The sequence below is a fragment of the Dipodomys merriami genome, unplaced genomic scaffold (assembly GCF_024711535.1).
Source record: "Dipodomys merriami isolate MVZ:Mamm:240054 unplaced genomic scaffold, mDipMer1.0.p SCAF_2, whole genome shotgun sequence".
Taxonomy (NCBI): Eukaryota; Metazoa; Chordata; class Mammalia; order Rodentia; family Heteromyidae; genus Dipodomys; species Dipodomys merriami.
Genome location: NW_027203381.1, coordinates 6,756,642 through 6,782,150, shown reverse-complemented (window position 1 = coordinate 6,782,150; position 25,509 = coordinate 6,756,642). Strand labels below are relative to the sequence as shown.

The 25,509-nt window shown below is 37.3% G+C and overlaps 1 protein-coding gene across 3 annotated transcripts in view; it reads left to right on the top strand.

Annotated features, from left to right (window-relative positions):
• Cdh7 (cadherin 7) overlaps positions 1 to 25,509 on the top strand; it is a 109,198-nt gene that overhangs the window by 44,091 nt on the left and 39,598 nt on the right. For all 3 annotated transcript variants that reach the window (XM_070028986.1, XM_070028989.1, XM_070028987.1), the window contains exons 3-6: positions 8,961 to 9,255; positions 11,289 to 11,408; positions 21,126 to 21,293; positions 24,152 to 24,339. In XM_070028986.1, the coding sequence (XP_069885087.1) occupies positions 8,961 to 9,255; positions 11,289 to 11,408; positions 21,126 to 21,293; positions 24,152 to 24,339 (771 nt within the window). The remainder of the gene's footprint in view (positions 1 to 8,960; positions 9,256 to 11,288; positions 11,409 to 21,125; positions 21,294 to 24,151; positions 24,340 to 25,509) is intronic.

Sequence of the window (25,509 nt, the reverse complement as noted above, 5' to 3'; positions counted from 1 at the left end):
AAGATATACAGGTGGGGCCCCTGCATTCACTCAGCTAAGGCAAGTTTGCTTCTTGCATGCTTCCAGGAGGAAAACCCCACTGTAACCCTCCCCTCCCCTCATTCTGTGGACGGTTTCATCCAGTGTGAACTTTCTATACAACAGAACATTTGGGAGCATGCAAAAGTTAGAAGACATCAGGTGTCTATTGAAAGACGAGCAGGCACTCTGTGGGGGTTTTGACTTGTATGAGTCTTGCCACACTACGGCGTCTCTTGCAGCTGTTGTTTCTCATCCACCATCTCTCACCGGGTTCTGTAAATGTTGCCATCAGGTGCTGTCCTCAGAAGGAGAGGGCATGGAGCGTGTGAGCACACATGTGCACAGGTGTCTGCCACTCAGAAGTGATTGTGTGGGACTGCGTATGCAGTCAGGATCCCAGGAAGCTCACTTTGAGACAGGGCTTTGCCAATGACATTGGCATGTATGTTATTGAAATAAACACCCTTGATTGAGAAAAAGAGACGTAGGAAGGAGTTAGGCGGGCCAGCGTATGACATGCAGAGCCCGTGAGGAGCGAAGGCCTTCAGACCCTTCCATTTACTGAGCTCTTTCTAATAAGCATAATTATTGCTTGGTCCAGTCGACCTCCTTTCCTCTTGGGCTTGTTCCTTTTGCATTTGCCAGCTTTGTGTTTTCTCTAGCATTGGGTCTGCACATATCTTTTCTCGCATCCTGACGTCTGCCAGGTTGCTTTGGACACATGTTACCTTTCTATTAGAATCAACAAGATACTTTCCTGAGTAGCTCAATGTTTTCCCAGATATAGACTCTAAAATTACATTTCCATTATGTTCACCTTGACTATTTCAGTTTTCTAATACCTGAGACAGTACAATGCAGGCAACTTTTAAACAGTTATTGTAAACACACTGTACTGTTTTCCTATGACATGGGTGAAGGTCCTCTAAAAGGACAAGGTGTGAACTATCTGTGCAAGTCTTAAAAATGATTTTGCATATTCATTTCTCCACACCCGCTGCTCCATTGGATTGAATGTCTTCTCTAACATTAGGGCAGGAAAATAGCATTAGAGGTTTGCTGCAGACAAGTGTTCAAAAAACTCTTCAAAGAAGGGCTTGATCCATTGGTCCAATAATTCCAAGTGATCTGAGAAAAAGGGTCAAGTTTTTTATTGTTGTTGAAGTGTTTTGGCATACTTATTTGATTTTTAATAACACAGAACACACTGTATTTTGACGTCCTAATAATTTTGTAAAATGCAATGGAAGTGAATTGCTTAAATTAAAAACAATCGATCTCCATTATTTCCATTGTGACATTTGGGCTCAGAAGCATGGATTCTGTGAAATTGCTGCAACAGTTGCTAAGCTGCTTGGCTCTTTAACTGTATTTGCAAAGCTGGACCTTGTTCTCAGTCAACAATTTCAGTGGGCGCTGCTCCACCTTCACAAAGTGTGTTGTGTCATCAAGCAGTCCTTTATTAAAAACAAAGCCATCCACTTTCTGAGCAAGAATGGGTAGCATTTCCAGGGTCTTTGCCTTTACAGCTTCTGGCTCATTGGTGGTGCTCGCAGCTAAGTGATCAGATTGCTGTCCTACCTGTAAGCCAGCAGGAGAGCATATAACAATGAGGTCCTATTTAGTCCTCAGGACTGGACCTTGACCCTATGTTGATTTCTCAGGGATGTGAAAGTGTTAGATCTGAATTAGTGGTAGCAGTTAGAGATAGTGTAAGATCAGTGCTGTGGAGTTTTCTGCAGGATGCATGGGAGAGGACAGAGAGGGTGAGATCCTCTGAGATGTTGTCTCTTGATCTGTGGTTTAAAAAGAGCTGTGGCTATGAATGCGTAGCTCATAGTTACCACATGATAGGCGCAGATGCACACACTTGCTGAACAAAAGCAAAATGTCTTTCTCTAAGGAACATGGTAATCGGCCGTGGCAATATATGCAAGCTTGTAAATTTGAATAAAAAGTTTCATTTTAAAAATTTCTTCCAGAGAAGAAATTTTCTTTAACCTTCAAGCCCAAGTGTGCATGTGCAAGATATGAATAAACTGAGATCTAAGAATAAATAAGACATTACAGATAGAGGCGCGAAGAGATCCAGTATCATACCCACAGCTCTTTCTTCCTGACCTTGAGGTGGTGGCATTCCACTCAAAATATAAGTGAGGACTCCACATTGAATGTTTATCACAGCTGAAAGATTTTGAGAATAAAAAACTGAGTTATCCTGTCCTTTATTTGTTGTTGGTTAAATAAAGAAATGAGATATGCTTACCAAGTTGAATATTACCTATGCATTTCCTAAATTATACCTTTTTATTACTCTATGTATAGTAATTAATATCTAAACCTCTTAAACCAAACATCTTAATCAAAGATGCTTCACAAGAAAATTGTGTTCCATTATCCTAGACCACAATGATAATTATAAATTAGGAACACTTCAACCAGAAAGAAATGACTCAGACATTTGTTTTCCTTTGCAATATTTCTTCAGCAGCTTGATAATTACAAGTTATCTAGTGGCATGTGGAAAATATTTATTAGAAGACATAATGAAAAAAGAGATTTTGTATGTAACGTGTATATTTAAGCAGTTTCATTTGTGTTTACCCTCTATGTTTATGACTTTAACCTTGTAATAATCTGAATTATACCCTCTATATTTATGATTTAAAACTTGCAATAATATGGAATATGCTCTTAAACTTTAAAAGTCAGGAATCTATAAAAAGTAAATTAACATTAGGGTGTATGTTGTGATTATCCTTTTTTATGTAAATCACGCTCAGGTTGATAAACACACTTTGCAGATGACTACATCTATTTTTGTTTTCTTTTTATAATGCAAAGGGGCTTTGCTCTGCTAGTGGCATGCGTGCTCACAGTGTACAGTGAACAGTTCACTTGCTCCTCTGTACCTCCTTCCTCCCGTCACCATGCCCCACATTTTCAAAAAGTCTTTTGTTCGTTTTGTTATACTTGAATACTCTTAACCCTCAGTAACCTTTCCTTTCAAGTCCCCTTACGATGGGGCCACCCTCACAGTCTTATTTTTACACTTTTGTTGTCTACAATGGTGACATCACATCATCTTCATCATTGCCATCATTATCGATCATTTTGGGCCTGCTTATACAAATGAACAAGAGCAAGAGGCATTCAGCCTTTTGAGCTTGAATTAAATCAACATGATGATCTCCAGTTCCATTAATTTTCTTGCACATGACTATGATTTCATTTTTTTCGATGACTGAGTAATATTTCATGGGGGCATGTGACTGTTTGTAGGGGAATATTTTCTTTATCTGCTCATCAGTTGTTGGGTACCGTGTCCAATTCCAAGCTTTGGCTATTGTGGGTAAAGTTGGAATAAATGTAAGTATACAGATAGCTGAGTTGGATATTGATTTGCACTCCAAGGAATATATTCTTTTCTTAGGTTTTAATTAATTGTTTGCATTTGTTCCATTGGTTTTTATGCTTGAACTCAGTGCCTTGCCCTCTTTGCCTGGTTGCTTTCTTTTGGAAAGTGCTCAACCACTTGACCCACGCATCCAAATTGGCATTTTGCTGTTTAATTGAAGATGGAGTTTTGTTGGCTTTTGTGTAGTTTGTAAAATCAAAGTCACTTTGATATTCATCCTACTTCAGAGTGATAAAATAATGACTTTCTGTTCGGGTGCCAGTAGCTCACAAATGTAATCTTGTCTACTCATAAGGTGGAGATCTGAGGATTTGTGGTTCAAAGCCAGCCTAGGCAGGAAAATCTGTGAGATTCTTATCTCCAATTAATCACCAGAAAACTAGAAATGAGGCTATGGCTCCTAGTGGTAGAGAGCTAAACTTAAGCAGAAAAGCTCAGGGTCCAGGCCCTGAGTTCAAGCACCATGACCAAACAAAAAAGAGAAACAAAACAAAACAACCAAAAACATGGCTTTCTGAGTTTACAGAATACTGTGTGTCCCTCTCTAATGATTTTTCTACCTTATGAGTAAGGAGACTCAACTAAGAATTCTGTATCAAATATTGTGCATATTTGGGGAAAAATACTTTAATATAATGCAGATATTTACTTTGGATACATAACACAGGCTTTGAAAGTCAACTGATGAAAGTGCATTTTATGTCATGATTAATGAATTGTCTGGGGTTTTGAATTAATATTTAGACTATTCTCAGGATCACACTTTAAAAGGATGTTTGGATGTGAAATAGACATATCATCTTTTTTTTGCCCATTTTTTATTGTGAAAATACCATACAGAGAGGTTACAATTATATGGGCAAGATAATGAGTATATTTCTTATCAAGCATTGTTGCCTCCTCCTTTGTTTCCCCTTACCATCCCTTTCCAACAACCCCCTTGCCCTGCCCCAAAGTTGTAAAGTTCCTTTTCGACATAATGTCTTGTACATCTCATTGTTGCAATGGGTCCACATGTATCCCTATTTGTTTTTTCCCTTCCCCTCCACAAATTATACCAACATCAAATACAGTGAAAACAGGGATTATACTGTGGGGGAGGGACATGCAAAGCAACAAAGAAATATCTTATAAATATCTGAAATATACCTGAATCTCAAAAAATTAAATCCCCCCAACAACAAATCCTCAAAGAAACAACTGCCCAATAAATAAGTGGGCTAAAGACTTAAAGGAAACTTCTCTGAAGAGAAAAGAAGGATGGCCAATAGACACATGAAGAAATGCTCAACCTTTCTAGCCATAAAAGAAATGCAAATGAAAACAACATTGAGATACTACCTCACCCCAGTTAGAATGGCTATAATCAAGAATTCTAATGACAACAGATGCTGGAGGGGATATGGACAGAAGGGAACCTTACTGCATTTTTGGTAGGAGTGTAAACTTATTCACCCACTTTGGAAAATAGTATGGAGGTTCCTCAAACGACTCCACATAGAGCTCCCCTATGACCCAGCAATCCCACTTTTGGGCATTTACCCAAATGATCACAAACAAGGTTATACTAAAGCTACCAGCACAACTATGTTTATTGCCGCATTATTTACCATAGCTAAGATATGGAACCAACCCAGATGCTCCTCAGTAGATGAATGGATCAAGAAAATGTGGTATAATACACAATGGAATTCTATGCCTCCATCAGAAAGAATGACATTGCCCCATTTGTTAGGAAATGGAAAGGCTTGGAAAAAATTATATTAAGTGAAGTAAGCCAGGCCCAAAGAAACATAGGTCCCATGGTTTCCCTTATTTTCAATAACTAGTATATGTCTGAGACAAACAGAAAAGGTCAAATAAGTTGATGTTAGGTGAAATGAACCCCAAGATAAGGATTCTAATGCTTTTTCTTTCTTGCTATTGTTTTTAACATATTTATAAGACATATCATTGAAAGTTCCATTCTTCCTTAAATAGAGTACAGATAGTTTGTATTTGATTTATGTTATTTGTTTATTCCTTTATCACTATTGTAGGGGCATAAAGGTAGTTTTCCTGGGCTTGGGTTTCCATTTTGGGGAGAAACAATTCTGTTTGTAATATCTAGGTATTTACAAAGCTCTCTCTCTCTCTCTCTCTCTCTCTCTCTCTCTCTCTCTCTCTCTCTCTCTCTCTCTCTGTATGTGTGTGTGTGTGTGTGTGTGTGTGTGTGTGTGTGTAGCTACACAGACATGTGAAATGAAGAATGTCATTAGCTATTTCTAAATTGTAGTACTTTTGTTCTTCAGAGGATTCATTTTCAACAGGGAAACAGCAGTTTTTCATTAGCAGTACGGATTTCCTACACCAACAAAGATAAGTATAACTCACATAGTCCCAGATTTTGAACTTCTGAAAGTGTCTGAAAATTCTCAATCCATCTTACCACCCTAAAGATGGTTATTGCTTTTAACCACAGATGCTTACAATAACCTTGCAAGGACACAGAGTTTAGGCTCCAAGTAATTTTCTGCTTGTGAATTTTTGGCAGTGATCGCCAGACTATTGATGGTACCAGGTAGAAGAAAAAACACTGTCAGTGATAGGACAGATTGCAAACTGCAAGAATCTTGAAAGAGTATGCATAAAGTATATATGTATATACACATACATATGTATGTATGTGCATGTGTATGTATATATGTATGTATGTATTCAAAGAAGGCAAGTAGTAAAATAAATTCCTCTGAATGGAGAATCAAATAGTGTGATTGTATCCTTAATCTCTTAAACAGTCAATAATGAAAAAAAATAAAAACCTCTAATACCACCACAACAGAATATATCAGAAAATACAGTATCAGAGATCAGGAGTTCAGTCATGGCTTAATATGTACTTTATACTGAAAAGAAGTGTACAGCATTTTTTACATCCATACCACAAGGACTTTGTACCACAACACTACACAAACAGAAATCAGTGGATGAGATTAGTTAAATGAATCTTAAGTCTGGGATCTACATTTCTGACTCCTGCATGTGATTGAAATAGAAAGAGCTGTGATTAAAACCACATCCCATGCTTCCCAACCATCCCAATGGTCATCTGCATGACCCCACATCCCATGCTTCCCAACCATCCCAATGGTCATCTGCATGACCCCACATCCCATGCTTCCAACCATCCCAATGGTCATCTGCATGACCCTACATCCCATGCTTCCCAACCATCCAATGGTCATCTGCATGACCCCACATCCCATGCTTCCAACCATCCAATGGTCATCTGCGTGACCCCACATCCCATGCTTCCCAACCATCCCAATGGTCATCTGCATGACCCCCTGGGTTTTACACTTGTCATCCGGGTCTGTGGCCTCCTTGGCACAGAAGCTGCTCTATCAAGACAAAGATGAAGGCAGCATTGGAAGAGTGGTATTGAAAACAGAGTTGAGGGTCAGTGAGTGGCTGCTTAAAAGTAGCTGATTGATGTCTATTATCTACATTTGTCTCATGACTCCAGTGTTTTGATTTATGTTGCTGGACATGGTACAGCTTTTTATGAGGTAGTGGCAAGGAAAGACTGTTCTGGAATGTTCTAGAGAACATTGATAGATAGCACTGATCTAGCTGTGGGGTGTGAGAATGTGGAGGTTGGTTCCCAGCCTCCGTATTCGGCTGTCCACCTTTGCGGTGACTCTTAGAGTCTTTGTTCACACAAGCCAGTGGCTTCTACCACAGAAGCAGGATCTCACTGCAGGGCGTGTGGATGTGTGGATAGGAGTCTCACCCCAGTCGGACAAGTTTTCAAACCTTGGTGCTGCCAAAGAGCCAGTCACGTGGAGCGATTCAGGCAGAACACTTACACTTCCTCTACCTCATTTTTTTTCATCTATTGGTAGGATTCATGAATGCACTCCTGAAAATTAAGTGAGATAGAGCGAACATTAAATAAACCAGGAACTTCTCCGTAATTCAACCCCTAATATTCACAAATTCTAAATTCCTAAATGAAGAGACATACATGTGTTTGTAAGCCTGAGAGTGAGTCAAGAAAATAAGGTCAAAGGCCATGTTGCCGACTCCACGTTCACCTACATGTGCGCGGTAGGCGCAAGCCACCAGTGATCCACTGCATTATGGTATGTTGAAGTCACTCACAAGGTGTGCCTGAATACAAAGCTCTGTTAGTGCACAGGGCGAATCTCTTACACAGACTCATGGGGCAAAATTCTATACCCTCCAGGGCCTACAGAAAAAGATGAGGACGTTCTGTGCATAGTCTTTCATAGGGGTTTTCTCTTTTTAATACTTTCAGTACCTTGTCTTTTGAAAAAGCAAATATACCTCTGTAGGGCAGTGAAAAGCCCAGCAATTTGGTAAAATGAGTTTTTACATTCACCTTAACCAAAGTCCAGAAGGATGGCATTTATAGAGGATGAAAGATTGTTGGAAATGATGGATTGACTAGCGTGTTTCCTGGGTTATGTAGTTCAGGAAAATGTGTAATTATTTCTGAGTTCCCCATGGCTCCTCTGTTGAACATAATGTTCTGACATGCAGCAGGGAGAGTTCCACATAGGAAATGCAAATCCGCAGGTGCCCGCCCCGCTGTGGAGGCCAGGTTAATCATGCAAATCTAATGCGGTTCTTGATATTTCAAGAAAGGGTTTAGTTGAAGTCCCATGCCCATACTGATTTGAAATTCCTACTTTTGACAGCAGTGTCGTCTCATCTTTTCAGCCTCGAAATTTAAAATACAGAACAGAACGGAAAAGACAGGTTTAAAGAATGGACATCCATCCACTTTGCTTAATCATAGAGAGGAGTGGAAGTGGGCTGGTAGGGGCGGAAGGATACAAGGGACTTCAAGAAGGTGAGAATGGCTGGGCCCTGGGGCCTCGTACCTGTAACCCTAGCTACTCCGGAGGCTGAGATCTGAGCTTCACCGTTCAAAGACAGCCCAGGCATGACAGCAAAAGGCCAAAAGAAAAAGGCTCCGGAGTTGAAATGTCAGAATTGAGGGGGAAAGCTGGAGACACAGCCCGATGTCTGAGTTCAAGCCCAAGTAATAGCTCAAAATAAACAAACAAACAAGAAGGTGGATAATTAATGGTAAATCAAGTATTACAAGAAAACACAATTTGCAAAAGGTCTATTAAAAAAAACCCTTAGAATTGAATAAAAAATTAAGTAGTTATGCATGTTTACGGAACATTGGCTTAGTTCAAAGTAGATGGCTGAATCTGGCAACAGTAGAACAAATCAAAAGCCACAACACCAATTTTCTAACTTTGGGGAGAACATAAAATACCTCTGGGAATAAGGCCGTTTACCAGAAGCAATGGAATCATTTGTCCTCCAGGGGATGATGGCATGTTGTAATAGCCTTTCTGCTTTGCACAATAAGCCTTCAGCTTACCTTTCCAAAAACAATAACGTTTCTTGTCCGGTTGCCTGACCTAAGAGTTATTTTTACACATGGGCACATAGCCGACCCTCTTCTAAGTTGGTCTCCTCTGTCTACACTTCCCACCAGCTGCACTCTGATGTGGATAAAGGAGATGGCTCCATCAAATACATCTTGTCAGGAGAAGGGGCCGGCTCGGTGTTCATTATTGATGAGAACACGGGTGACATCCATGCTACCAAGAGGCTGGACCGCGAGGAGCAGGCCTACTACACCCTGCGGGCGCAGGCACTGGACAGGCTCACCAACAAACCTGTGGAGCCCGAGTCGGAGTTTGTCATCAAAATTCAAGATATCAACGACAACGAACCCAAGTTTTTGGATGGTCCCTACACTGCGGGAGTTCCGGAGATGTCTCCTGTGGGTAAGTCAAAAGTGTGCTGCGTAGCTAATCTTAGATGGTAGCTAATCTTAGATGGCCAGTGATCCCGAGAAAAGTCACAGGAGCACAGGGCTGTCATGCGGTCAGTGAGCAAGAACAAAGCCATGGCAGCATGATGGTCACCTGAACTCACACTCAATACATTACTGTATTGACATGGTACATTAGAAAATCTGGTGTCCAGGTGGTTTAAGGACATTAAGAAGTTAAGTGTGAGTTATGTTTTCTATGTAATGTTTGTTTTCTCCTTAGACATATTGTTATAATGATGCCTAAGATATAACGCTCAGGCCTGGTAGACACAGCCTGGCGATGGTCTCTCCCCCAGCTTTGAACATCAGGATAAAGATTTACTCAACTTTGTTTCCCACCCTCTCCAAAGCACACACAGGCATGCAATGGCTTTCCAGGCTCTTTACTTACCTGTGTTTCGGCTCACAAATATCCAGCGTACATGTGTCATCCTTCTGTTATTTTTTTTCCCAAGTGAAAATCCAATAGTGAATTGTGTATAATAATGGCAAACCCATACTCGATTTGGAATATGTAAGAGAATAAAGAAGGCTGTTTTACTCAAAGCTTTTTTTTTAAATTTCCCCATTACTAGAAAAAATAGTAAGTAATGTGCTTTTCATGTATACTTTATCCCAAACACTATAAAGTCTTATGTTTAAAATATAGATTTTCAAGTACTGTTAGAGTGGTTTACAGCCAATATGTACTTTAAAAGTGAGGATTTTATAAAACAACAGAAGAAATAAGAATGGAAGCTAGTTAATTTGTATATTTGTTTTGTTTCACTGTATTGATGGAAAAAAGTTTACTTAAAATATGAAGAGAAAATTTCTCATAGCACATAGGAATTCTAGCCAATATGATTTAATTTGTTTAAAATAAAGGTGGTTTCATTTGTTCAATTGTCCAATAACATTTTCCACATGAAGAATAGAATTCTAAGATGTATGTCTTTAAATAGGTGAGAATTTGTGTGTCACACATATACACACAAACTTGCATGAAGTAGTTAATATATTTAGAAATATATTATATTATATAATATATTATATCTAGATTAAGACTTTAAAGAATCCATGAATGAATGTGATTTTTGCCATCAGATAATGAGTACTGTATTCATATAATTATATGTGTATAAATATATAATCTAAACAAATATCATTTGATACTTAATAGATTTGCACTCAAAATGGAAGTAAAAATAGTAGATCTTAGTTAATGCTGTCTATATTCAATGAGCAGAAATATGTAACATACAATACAGGAAAACCATTAGCTATTCCCCTTTTAATTTGTCGTATTTTTCTCCTTTGGGAAGGTGTGGTTCATAGTTTTATTTCATAGTTTATCAATTAGTGAAAGTAAATAACATAATGACTAAGGAGATACAGAGCCTTTTTTATCCTGCTAAAATTCCTTGCTCAATGAATGAAATACCAGTTTCTGTCTGATTCTGTTTAAACTACAAAAAGGAGGGTTCCTGAATGACGTTTGTGTTCAGCCTGCTATTGCATGGCAGGTTCCTTCAGGAGAGCAACGAAAATCTGTTACCTGACATTGGTGAACAGACGCCTATTCCTAGAATTTCAGTTCCTTTTTTCTTTTGGTTGGTCATGGTGCTTGAACTCTGGGCCTGACTGCTGCCCCCAGCTCTTCAGCTCACAGCTAGGGGTGTACCACTTGAGCCACAGCGCTGCTTCCATTTCAGCTCCTTTAAGTACTGATTTTGTCCCCCCAAATATAAGCATTAATAAATCGTGGTGAGTGGAATATTTATATTACCCCTTATGTCAAGTGCTCTCGTATTGTTTATTTCTTTGGAGTCATCTTAAGTAAAAAACAAAAACAAAAACATCAAGAACCACGTTTCAGATATATGGAATGAAGATAAAATTAATTTAGAATATAGCCCAAATGTAGCATTGGCTGTAGTTTGGCAGTTCTGAATTACTGGGTTTGGAAGGCGTTCATTGACAAAGCTTTGGATTGTTGTCTAGGGACTTCAGTGGTCCAAGTGACAGCCACAGATGCAGATGACCCAACCTATGGCAACAGCGCCCGAGTGGTCTACAGCATTCTCCAGGGCCAGCCCTACTTCTCAGTGGAGCCAAAGACAGGTAATGTGCAAATGAGGATGCTCCTTATACTTGTCTCATACTTTGGCTTAGAAATAGAATCAGTTGACAACAGATACTGTATTATCTTTAGTATGTGTCTCTGATCATGTCGACTTCCTTCAGTTTTTGTTTATTTTTAGTGTATTCATATACAGAATTATAGGAGGTAAAAATTTAAACACTGGCAGAAGTCTCTCTACTACAGGATAGAATAGAATGTCAGTTCAATTTATAAGATGATGGGTTTGTTATTTTCAGAAAAAAAGCTCACCAAAACGATGATGTTGATCTAGTAAAAGAAAATAATTACGTTTTAATCAGTTTGAAAGAAATGTTTATTAGCTAAAAACCTGAGTAGAATATGCATATCATGTGGTTCATTTGGTTTGCTTTTGCTTTTAACCTGAAACTGTTTACCCATTATTTAATCATATTGTGAAACATTATTGTTTTTATTACTGATAACACATTCGACTTTTCTGGTTATTGCTGTGCAGAATAGGTAGGTGCTTGAAAATATCTTGGAGTATGTGCTGCTAATATTTTCTCACTGAAAATACAAAACATTTCTAACTGAATATAATTCTGTCTTTATCAGAGAACAGCTTTCTTTTAAGTACACACATATATGATTATGAATATTTCGTAGTACCTGAGATCTTAACTGAATAATGGCTTGGGTTTGTTTTCTATATTTATCAAAAAAGGTAACATCAGTTTGTTCTCAGATCATTGCAGGAATAAATATTTCCAGTGCTTTTTGAACTCAATAGATGTTGGGTTGCATAAATACAGACGTATGTAGCTCATTCATTCAGAGTTTCAGAGTTTGCAATGACTTTTTTGGGGGGAGAGGGTGGTTCTAGGACTGGTGTTAGACTCGAGGGACTTGGGTACTCTCCCTGAGCTTTTATTTTTCTCCCAAAGCTGGAGCTGTACCAATGAGCCACAGTGCCACTTCTGGATTTATGATAGTTGTTTGGAGATAAGAGTCTCACAGAATTTTCTGCCCACACTGCCTTTGAGCCCAAATCCTCAGATCGCAGCCTCCTGACTAGCTAGGTTTACAGATGTAAGCCACTGAAGCCAGACTTTGCAATGAAGATATTACATCAAGGTAAAGATCTTAGAAAGCACCTGGAGAATCTAGAGAAGCAAAGTCACATTGGAAGAGAAGTAATGAAAGTTCTTGAATGTAGAAGTCCTGTGAATGTAGAAAATCTGCTCCTGTTCTGTTCGACTTAATTTAGACACCCACCCTTTTTCTTATATATCTGTTTTTTTTAAGACTAGAAAGACATTGACAAGTTTCTGACAATTTGCTCAGAAGTTACACATTCTGCATTATGTAACCTATCCAAAAATATCTTGTACTCATTTCAAGGGTTAAATATTTTACTGCTGCTAATGAGTGGTTTGTGATTTTAGTCTTGCAGTAAGATAATGGAATTTTCTATGAACTTGTGAAGGCAAATCTGTAATTGAATGACTGGATCAGATTATTAGTTAAATACATAAACTGAATTTTAGGTAAGCTCTGTACCTCTTGTCTTGTGATCATTTTAAGGACAGTTTATAAATAAACTTTGCTCAAACTAAGATGGCCTTGAGCTATAAATTGTGCTGTCTCTGCCTCTAAAGTAGCTGAGATTTCAGGCATGGGCCACCACGGTCAGCTTAAGTAGATGTAGTTTTAATTTTGGAATCTAAAGGATCATTTACAATTAAATAGTTTGGTTTGTTGATACTGTAGCCATGACAGTTATTGGGAGTTCTCCCTCCACGTTTTTTTCTTGCAGAGACTGTATAAACATTTTTGTTCTCTCAGCTAATTCGAAATACAGAAAATGCACTTCCTGAAAGTAAAAAAATAAATTGTATTTTTTCCAGACAAAAGTGGAGTTTTAGGCCCTCCGGGGCACAGGGAGCTGAAAATCAAGTTTCATTTAGTCCTCTTTACTGGGTGACTGCAAGATTTGTATCTATAGAGAAATAACATTACTTTCCACATCTCCAAAATCTAGAGGCTTTAAAGCAAGATTGTGCAGGGAAAAATGTTGACAATATGCTAAATAAATAGTAGTAAAAAATAGGTTGAATCAGTCATTGTAAGGTACATTTGTAGAAAAGTTTGTTTAACTAAGAATGTAGTGTGGTTGAAACCTCAGAGAACGCATTTCACTATAGCCCTGTTTACAGACCACATAACCAGAGGGTAAATCTAATTCCTCCTTTAATTTCTCCTTCCAAAAAAGCAGAATAAGAGCTTTCCTAAAAGCCAAGATTGACAATGTACTCTCACAAGGAAATAAAATGACAGTAGAAAACATTAAAAAAAAGACCTAGAACATTCTCACCCTTTTTAATGTCCACAGAATTACAGGGAGATAGGTCATTACTAGGTTTGTTGGTAAACTCTGTAACCTATGAGAAAATAAGATTCCATTTATAGTTCTATTTGGTAAATGACAAGGCTACTCAAACAATTTAGAGTTCAAAGTATGCAGCAGAGCCCTTAAAAAATGCCAAGGATTTATAATGTAATCAGTGGAACTTTAAAACAATCGAGGGATCAGTGTGAACAAAGAAATTCTACTGGCATCACACTAGCTCAGGATAATGGATCCGTTGTAGAGATCACTTTCCTTTAGGATAACTTTCTTGAAGGTAGAGAAGTGGTGTCTGCATTCCAGGTGGCATGTGGAATTTCTTCATTATAATTTTATGTACATTTCACCCTCTTCAAATAGGGGTCTCACTCACATTCTGGTCTAATTCTATGTCCTGGAACATGGCAGCTTAGAGAAGGACTTTGTCAAACCAAAGAGGATCCCTGCCCCTAAACCCAAGGCCAGAAGACAGGAGGAGGTCTTTCCTCAGAGGCTTTTTATTTTCTGACAGCTCTGGGATCCTTTGGTGCTCTAGAAACTTCCAGATTCACAACTGTTGGGTTTTCAACATTGTTGGGTTTCTCTGTGTACACACACACACACACACACACACACACACACATGCACACACATATTCCTCTTATTATCCTGAAGTAGTTGTACAAAGGAGTTGCCACTTCATAAAACAGTTTATGAATACAATATGTCTTGATCAGTGTCACCCTTTTGAAAAATTTCATACATCCCTCCCCTACCCATTCCTTTCCTCTTTTTAATTTTGTAGGCTATACATTAGATTCTTGTCTGCATTCTATACATTTCTATTATATGCTACCATTCCAAGAAGACTAAGTAATACCATTCTTGCACTAAAAAATCGAGGGGAGAAAAATCACACTTATTCAGAAGAGATTATCCAATATTTTGGCAAATTTTTATTCCCAAAACTTTTTTTAGATAAGGAGGAACCTTCTCTGAAGAGTAAATATTGTGCTTGCTCTGCGTATTTGATGAAGAGGCCTAATGAATAACAATGATAAAAGTACCATACTTAATTTTTTGCCTATTTTAAATGAAATCATAATTTTTATTCTAGTATTGAACTTATTATACTCAAAGAAATTTCTTTTAAAGTGGCCCGTACACCTTTAATATTTATGCTCATTCAAGTTTCTCTATTCCTTTGACATGTAACTTTCAAGATTCATGAATACTTATTTTTCTTAAAAGTTAAGGCTGCTCTGTTCAAGATCTATTTCATCATGCCCCAGTTTCTCTATTTGTGAAAAAAGACTGTGGTTTGATCCTCATCTGTATTATTTCTGCAAATCTGAATATATAACCCAATAGATCACAAAGCATTGAACCTAATATCTCTTTTATAAAGTCTAATATATTTATTTTCTCAGTGTCACTTAAGTCTCAGAGGTATATTCACCTAGAGTGCCTATTGCATTTTCCACTTGCTTTCTATTTATTTTCTAATTATATCTTTGTACTTTAAGTTTTAGGATTTTAAAATTCTTACCCAATTTCCATGATTATCAGTATATTTCATCCCAGAGTGAGTTGATGGGTTTTCTATGCTTGATGAAACATTGAAGAGGGGTAGAGTGGCTTTTAGGACTCTGAATTGACAAGAGTGACCATTGTCACCTAATGACAATTAGGACTGATCAAATCCTCTCAAAATGCAGGTGTGTCCTTAAGAGCAGTGTTTAGCATTGCAATTCTTTCTTGAATATGCACTATACTCATAACATTAGCTAACATTCCACATATTAAGGTAATGTAAAACTGAAAATTTTCATTTTGGTAGGAAGCACCATTGAGTAACTTAAAATATTAATTATGCATATTTTTACAAACTGAATACTGTGTATAAAAACTTAGTCTGCTACATGCAAAGTTATTTTGCAGGTATATTCATTTGTAGATTCGTATATTCACATAAACTATCATTTTTAACATTGTTACCAACAGAGCTGATAGAATGCCCAAGTGAAAAAAAAAACAGCATGGATTATTCATCAAATTTTTACTTCTGGACAAAGACTATTTTCTACTGGTGGTGTCTGTCAAAACTCAATTGCTACTCCGCCCCCCCCCCCAAAAAAAAAAAAAAACCTGCAGCAAGCAGCTGTTGCTCATTCATGGTCTCTCCTCTGACATGTGTTATCAAGTAGATAGGAGCCAGGAGCAAGCAAGTGTCTGTCATGTCTAATTCTGTGGTCTTAGAGAACTCTTTCTGTTCCCTCTGGAAGAGAAAGGCTGAATGGAAAGAGCGTTAGTGGTTTGGAAACTTAGTGAATGCAGGTAACAGTTGTTATTTCTAGTTAAAAAGTAAAGTATTTCCTCATTTGATTAGATCCTAAAGAAAGCTAGGGTTTTTTTTGTTTTGTTTTCTTCATTAATGGAACATTAATTGGCTCAAAGTGCTGTCAAAACTGTTGACTTCATTGTAAGGATGCAAAATCTCAGTAAGTTCAACATTCAAGGTGGAGTGGAGTGTTCTCCTCCCGATGGGCTCCAGTGATTACCGGGGACCGTTAAATCAAAGTTGGATACACAGAAGCAAGGCTTCAACAGGGGCTTCCTACACTGTGGTAACTTCAGAAATGATTCTTATCTGTCGGAGATAGCTCAAAATTATAATAAGATGCCATGACAACCAAATATGCTCTAAAACAACAAAAAACCAGAAACACACACACACACACACACACACACACACACAAAGGAAAACAGTTGTCAGATGTGATGACTGTACTACCTACTCAGGAGGCTGGGGTCCGAGGGTCAAAGTCCAAAGACAGGAAGGGCAAGTACATTTGGGGGACTCTTATTTCCAATTAACCATCAAAAAGCTGGAAGTGAAGCTGTGTGTTAAGAGGTAAAATGGGAGCCTTTAGGGAAAAACAACAACGACAGCAACAGAAACAACAACAAAACACTGAAAGATAGCACTCAGGCTCTGAATTCAAGCCTCGGGATAAGCACAAGAAAAAAAATCAGCACTTGCTGAAACATTCAAGAATTGTCAGGTTGTTTTCCTAGACTAAAAAGCGTACAATTTTTATTTTATTTTATTTTATTTTATTTGTGAACATACTGTACAGAGGAGTTACAATAATGCGGGCAGGATAATGCTTACATTTCTTACCAAGCATTGCAGCCTCCTCCTTTGTTTACCCTTCACATCCCTTCCCAGCCTCCCCCTCCCCCTCCCCCCCCCCCCCGAATCCCAATCCTTCTCCTTCCCCCCTTCCCCCCCCCCGACGTTGTAAACCTCCTTTTGGACATGACAACTTGTACTTCTCATTGTTGCAACAGGTCCACCTGTATCCTTAAACAACTGGTTTTTCCCCATCTCCTCCACAAGTTATACTGACATCAAATATAGTGAAAGCAGGGGCTATACTGTGGGGGAGGGACATACAAAGCAACAAAGAGATAATCTTATAAATGCGTTAGAAACACATGCATGAAAGAAAAAAACATTAAAATACACATCTAAGGGTTCATTTTCCTGACATCACATTATCTGACCTTTTCCGCTTGACTCATACATCTACTAGATATTACAAATAAGGGAAACCATGGGACCTATGTTTCTTTGGGCCTGGCTTACTTCACTTAATATAATTTTTTCCAAGTTTTTCCATTTCCTAACAAATGGGGCAATGTCATTCTTTCTGATGGAGGCATAGAATTCCATTGTGTATATATACCACATTTTCTTGATCCATTCATCTACTGAGGGGCATCTGGGTTGGTTCCATATCTTAGCTATGGTAAACAATGCTGCAATAAACATAGTTGTGCTGGTAGCTTTAGTGTGGTCTTGTTTGTAAACATTTGGGTAAATGCCCAAAAGTGGGATTACTGGGTCATAGGGGAGTTCTATGTGAAGTCTTTTGAGGAACGTCCATACTGCTTTCCAAAGTGGTTGAACAAGTTTACATTCCCACCAACAATGAAGTAAGGTTCCTTTCTGTCCACATCCCCTCCAGCATCTGTTGTTGTTAGAGTTCTTGATTTTTGCCATTCTAACTGGAGTGAGGTGATATCTCAATGTTGTTTTGATTTGCATTTCTTTTATGGCTAGGGATGTTGAACATTTCTTCATGTGTCTATTTGCCATCCTTCTTTCTTCTTCAGAGAAGTTTCTCTTTAAGTCTTTCGCCCACTTATTTATTGGGCATTTGTTTCTTTGAGGATTTGTTGTTGGGGGGTTTAATTTTTTGAGTTCCAAGTATATTTTATATATGAGACCCTTGTCCGTTGTATGGCTAGTAAAGATCTTCTCCCAATCTGTGGGCTTTCTATTGATCTTGCTAGCTATGTCATTTGCCCTGCAGAAGCTCTGCAACTTTATGCAATCCCATTTGTCCAACCTTTCTTTGATTTGTTGTGTTTCCGGGTCTCTATTCAGAAAATTTCGGCCTGAGCCAAGGAGACCTAGGGTTTCTCCTATTCCATCCTGTAATGTTTTCAGAGTGTCTGCTTTGAGTTCCAGGTCTTTGATCCATTTGGAGTTGATTCTGGTGCAGGGTGATATATAAGCATCTAGCTTAAGTTTTCTACATGTAGTTAATCAATTTTGCCAGCACCATTTACTGAAGAGTTTGTCTTTCTTCCATTCTATTGTTTTAGCTCCCTTATCGAAGATTAGATGGCTATAGGTCTATAGGTTCATTTCTGGGTTTTCAATTCTATTCCATTGGTCCTGAGGTCTGTTCTTATGCCAATACCAAGCTGTTTTGATTACTATGGCTTTATAGTAGAGTTTGAAGTTTGGTATTGATATTCCTCCTGCAGTGTTCTTTCCATTGAGGAGCGTTTTTGCTATTCGGGGTCTTTTATTGTTCCATATGAATTTTTGGAAAGCGTACAATTTTTGAACAAGAGCAGCACACATAACAATATTTTTTGTAGCCATGGATTATACATAAACGGAAAGTTCTGACTGATAGGGTGAATAAATTACATCTATAAAAAGCTCTTCTGAGTACTACTTTCATCTGTAGGTAGAAAATACTCAGAAATCCTAATACCTGAAACAATATCTTCTCTAAAAATCTAATACACTGGGCTAGGAAGGTGGCTCAGTGGTAGAGTGCTTGCCTTGCATGCATGAGGTCCTGGGTTCGATTCCTTAGCACCACAAAAGCAGAAAAACCCAAAAGTTGCTCTGTGGCTCAAGTGGTAGAGTGTTAGTCTTGAGCTGAAGAGCTCAGGGACATGCCCACACCCAGAGTCCAGGCCCCATGACCAGCATAAAACAAAACAAAACAAAATCTAATACACATGTTTATCTTATTATGAAAATAGTAATTTATATTTCATGAAAATCTCGTAAAGTGTAGAATTTCAGTTACATGACATTGGCCTTACCAGTTCAGAGGCATTATGTCCACACTGCATTCTGGGATTACATGTGCCCCTGTGACTATAGATCTATCTAATAAATGAGAATAAATTGTGATGTCTCAGAAGTCTTCCCCAAAATTTATGATTTACATTTAAATGTAAAAATAGTACCATCCACAGATTGCTAATCTCCTAATCTAATCCTTCCTTCCTTCCCTCCCTCCCTCCCACCTTCCTTCCTTCCTTTTCTCCCTCCCCCCTCCCTCTGTCCCTCCTTCCCTTTTTGTCTCTCTCTCTTTATTTTCTTTCTTTTTTGTGAGGGTTTTGGGGTTTGAATTTAGGGCCTCAGCACTGTGTTTTATATATATATATATATATATATATATATATATATATATATATATATATATATATAACTTTTTCATTGTGAAAATACTGTACAGAGGGTTTACAGTTATGTGAGCAAGGTAGTGAGTACATTTCTTATCCAGCATTGTTGCCTCCTCCTTTGTTTTTCCCCTACCCTTCCTTTCGTCCCAGCTCTACAACAACACTTTTTGAGCTAGGGTTAGTTCTCTTACACATAATTCACAGCTTTACTCCCAACTTTTTGGTGATTGTTTGTAGATGTGAATTGCATGTATTTTCCTGCCTAGGCTGACATTGAACTAGAATCCTCCAATCTCAGCCTCCTGAAGAACTAGGATGACAGGTGTAAACCATCAGCACAAAGCTAGAATGCTAATCTTACTGAAATTTCTTAATCTAAATTCAATTTTTACTGTTATTCCATTTGGAATGTGTTCAGTAGTTGTAGGACTTGAAAATTATCTTTGCCACGTGCAATCACTCACAAACTTTGTGATGATTTTTAATTTTGGAGAAGTGTTACTTATTAAATTCCTTTTTATACATGTAGTTAGAAATGTGATAACCAAGAAATAGAATTATGCTCTCTTTGCTTAAGTACCCTATTAGAAAACACTATGAGGTTTTCTGCCCTTCTGCTCCCCTGGGGTGTCTTAGACCTCTTATGATCAGAGTCAATTTGAAAAAAATCATACTTGTTTGGCATTTATTGATATAAGGAAGAAAAATAAAAGATGACTAGATATTTAATGTTGAAACAATGAGCAGACATGTTAAAAATCCATACTTTTAATATTCCATATAGATACAATATTTAATGGTCTAATGCTTAATTATGAGTGCTTAATCAAAATAGTTACACAGATAACATTAAGAGTAAATAAGCAAAGAAACACAACTCATCTCTTAGAAAATTTTAAAAAGTCAGGGGGAATATGGGAGAGAAAGTTGAGAATATTCAAACGTTGACGGTGTCTAAGATGCATAGTATTCATAAACTACTCGTATGAATGACAATTTCTTTATACAACTATTTAAAGATAATTTCTAAAAACAGAAAAGAAAGAAAGAACAGCAAAAGACAGACATGTAAGCTGTAAGACTCTCAGATAAACATTGTGAGTTTGGAGACACTATTCATAAACTCAAGCATTGTGGTGGAGCAAACTAGGATTGGACACTAAAGGAGGAATATGAAAATTCATAGAACAGTATGACAAGAATATTAATATTAAGACAAGAATACTTGTGTTGTAGACACTAATCAACTGAACTTTGTGCATATATAACTTTTGCAGTTTTCCCTGTAACATTGCAATGATCAGTTACAACCCACAGATAGGCAGGAAAATGAAGTCAGTAAAATGAAAGATCATTTTGTTGCTTTCAGTCTGAAGAAGGCTGCATGTTCTCTGTCCTTCAATGCTGTGTGTCATGACCATATATGGTTGATTTTTACATGTTCATCAAAATGGTTAGACATAAAGAAACCAAACGAGAAAAGGCAGCCACTTGTATCAGTGTTCATTGTTAGTGTCAACGCAGTGATTCATGATGCATTTTACTGGGATTTGAAATCTTACAGGAGTCATCAAGACTGCCCTCCCAAACATGGATAGAGAGGCTAAAGACCAGTATTTGCTTGTCATTCAGGCAAAGGATATGGTTGGCCAAAATGGCGGGCTGTCAGGAACCACCTCGGTCACCGTGACACTAACTGACGTCAACGACAACCCACCCCGCTTCCCGCGAAGTAAGTGTCCTTTGCTTCAAGAACTCTCTTTTCCTGCCTCAGGAAACATTCTAGAGCATTTTTTAAAATAGTTGCTAAGCAGAGAATTTTCTTACTGCATTCTCCCACAATTGCATTGCCTGAGGGCCATGATCTTAAGTACGTAACAGGCAATCATCAGGTTACCAAGAAGCACGAAGCCAAATGTCTCCAAAGGAAGATGATTTTTTTTCTTTAATCATATATTGAACACGGGCAAATATTCATGGTATTTATTGATGTGTCTTTTTGCATCACAGACTTATTTGTGTTTGGTGTGTTAGGAAGATGATGGTAATTACTGTAACAATTCTTCACCCTCAGAATATTGCCTTGTCCTTAAAGACTAAATCAAACTTATACTTCATTGGATAAAGTAATTGTTGACACATATAATCTGTAGAATGTAGATTCCTTTAGTATTTTCATAGATATACATTTTGTATATTATTATTAGTTTGTCCCTATGGCACATTCTGTTTCAAATGAAATGTTTCAAAAGAAATCAATTGAAAGCAACAGTACAATACATTGCCTCCACCTCAATTCTATCTTGACCGAAGTAGGTTTGGATTTACTGAAGCAAAAGTCAAAACACTCCCAATTCTCTGTAGAGGTGTCTTGTTTAGGACATTTCATCATGATTTTTTTTCAGTTGCCCTATATATTGTTTTTGGCATGGTTCTTTAACTTTTTGTTACAGTGAGAAAAAAATCACTTTCTCATGCCACTGGTTCTCAAATTCTTGTCTAATAAAAGTGGGGAACTAAACTTTCTATAATAATACATGCCAAAAAAGGAAGCTGTGTGAACAACCATGAAATCCACTTCTTCCTTCAAATAGTCTTTCCTTAGATATTTCGTTTTACTTTTCTCCTATTTTTCATTATTTATATTATTATGCAACAAAAATAAGAGTACCCCTGGTCAACATATCTCAAAAAGAAAGGCACAAGGCCTTTGAGCATCTATCCATCCAAAATAATATTTATTGAAATGAACTCCAGGAAATGAAATCAAAGTCTCCCCGCCCCCCCCCCCGTTTTTGTTTTCTTGCCTTTTTGCTCTGTTTGTTCATGTATGTGTCTTTGGTATTATAAGTGAAGGCACAGAAATGAAGGGTCAAAGGGTGAACAAATGCAACAATGGTACTCACTGGATCCTATGTCGAAAATGAACTTTACAACTTGTGTGTGGGATGGGAAGGGAAAACTGGGAGAGATCAAGGGAAGGGGTGACATTGTCCAAAAGAAATGTACTCTATACTTGACTCATGTAACTGTAGCCCCTCTGTATATCACCTTTATAATAACAATAATTTTGTTAAAATTTATCTCAAGATTATTTTTATAGAAAGCAAACTGCTAATCTTCAGCGTGTTCATGATGGCCTGTCATGATGAAGTAGAAGTTTTTGTAAGAGTAATAATTTAATTATCTTGGGCTTGTAATAAAATTAACTGCCTGATGCTTCTTTAAACCCCAGATGACAAGAATTGGTCCTTACAGTTCTTGTGGCTTCAGTTGTCCTGCTTTACTGGGACATACACAGCATTTCTAGCTTATTAGACACTCTCTGTGCACTAAAGGGAAGGGAGCCAAGGGTATTCCATTGACGTGTGTTCCCCTTTTTCTTTGGATTTTCTCCACAATTTAATTACCATTCTAACTTTGAAAGTTTCAAGTTGGACAAAGGACGTTCCCTTATGTGTGGAAATAATAACCATCTACCGCAATCACTCTTTAAAAACACAGGAAATATTCACAATTTTTAGGAAGCACAAACAAGTCTGAGCCTAAAACTATAAGTGATTCTTCAGCCAGAACACTGCCTACCCCCTGTCAAAAAAATCCGTTCTGTCTTCATAAGAAAGCACCAGTGCACCACACTTTAACAGATTTGCTAACGGGAAATGGAGAAAAGGCCCAGGAGGCCTGAAAGGAAATGATCATGAACACAAAACAGTGAAGAGGGGCATTGTTCTGTGGCAGGTTGTTTTCCCCTCTTCATCTTACTCTGAAATGCTATTTTGTGTTTTTTTTATTTATTTAAAAAAATTTTTAGTTACAGTATGGTGAAAGAAATTATTTTGAAAAAGATATAAACAAATGAATTTTGAAAGTTGTCTGCTCATTTTCTTTATTCCTGCTTTAAAAAAAATCTCCTGCATTTTCGAACTATTGTGAATCAAATCAGCTCTTTAAAAATCCCAACAAGATAATTTTGCTCCTTGGTAAATTTATAAAGTAAAAAAAGAAAAAAAAGATGAATTTGGCCACTCACACTTCCTTGCCTAGTTTACTGAAAAATTCTTAACAAAAGATACTCAGTAAGATGGGTGGTATGGCTCATAGCAAGAGTCCTGGCTACTCTAGAGAGTGAGACCCACAGTAGTTTTGATGCCAGCCAAGCAAGAACACGAAGCCCTGAGCTAAATTAACAGCATTAACTTGTCAGAGATATTTAGGCTTGTTCTTGACCACCTGAGACCAAATCTATATTTTTTGTTAATATTTATAGTGTCCCTTATATACATTTTAGACATTTTAATTATGTTGAATTTATTTATTTTTTATCATAAATGACAGTACATTTATTGCCACTAGCAGTAGAGAATGAGAGCCTCTTGCCTTGTTTCTCTTCAGGTTATTTCTCTACTGAACCCTTATAACCAATCTCTTGATGTTTTGTGAATTTTGTTTCTCTTAGCCCTTACATATTGAAAAATGAAAATAAATAAATAAACCAGACAAAAATGCTGTCTTAAAATCTCCAAATAATTAAGCATGGTGGTTGGCTTGGTATATGGTACTGTTCATGGCTTATTTTGAACTTCACAGGGTCTTACCAGTACAATGTCCCAGAATCCTTGCCGGCAGCCTCAGTTGTGGCCAGAATCAAAGCTGCGGACGCAGATATAGGAACTAATGCAGAAATGGAATACAAAATTGTAGACGGCGATGGCCTGGGGATTTTCAAAATATCTGTCGACAAAGACACGCAGGAAGGAATCATTACCATACAGAAGGTAATATCTGCTGCGTCCTTGTTTTTATTTTCATTTCTATAAGAAAAGCACCACAGAGTACACTGCTGTTGGTTGAGGGAAAATGTGAGAGACAAACGGAATGGTCAGAGGGAATCATTGGCATTTTAACTTTAAAATAATAATTTATTTTTAGGTCTCAGTCATTGGGAAACTTCAGTGGCATTTGTAATAATTTTCATCAGTTCTACTGTCTGAATAGACCTATATCCTTTTCTGCAACACCAAAACAATTAGACACTCTCAACTAAACTATTTGAAAAATGTACTTGAACAGAGACATGTTTTGTTTCTTGGCCAGTCCACTAATGAAGACCTATGTTCAACTTGAAGACATTTCATGTAAAGTAGACACAAACATGTATAGATGGACAGAATATAGGCAAAAATAGAAGTAGAGGCTACATACAGACTTGTTAAATTAGCAATTATCACTGCATAAAACTTCATTAGATAATTCATACCTGTTTCATATAGAAATTCTCAAATTACTCAAATGGAAATAAAAAAGAAAAAAATCCAGTACAAGTGACAAAAATGTATGTCTGCCACAGTAAATTTAACTATATCCCCATAACTGATGAAATAACAGATACATTTTATTACCTCTTCAATGTATATAATGATATTTGTTTTAAATAAAGAAGTCAAAGATACTATGTAGTATTATAGGGAATTTGATATATTCCAAATATTTAAATCCTTAATATTATAAGACTCTAACATCTTGAAGACTGAAATATGTATCAGCATGGAAAACCAGGTATATAACTGTAATTAACACTCACTGATAATTAGCATATCAATACAGAAAGTTTTATTTTAGTTGTTATACTAAAACATGTGTTTGATTTCAGGCCAATAGACAAAACACTGCTGTAATTATTTCCAGTGGACAGCTGCTATTTGAGCTCAGCTGGTAATAATCTTTGTATGTAAGTTTTAATAAGTAGGATAGGCAAACTGTTGGCAAAATGTTTTATTTTGTGGTCTAAGATAAAAAGAATATTATAAGAGCTCAAATATTTCAAAGATGTGTGAATTCAACTTGCTAAAATATTTTTAATATAATTTGAAAATATTTTTACTGATTCTTTATGTATGTTATATAAGACGATGGCAAGAATCATGTATATATGCATATATAAGTAA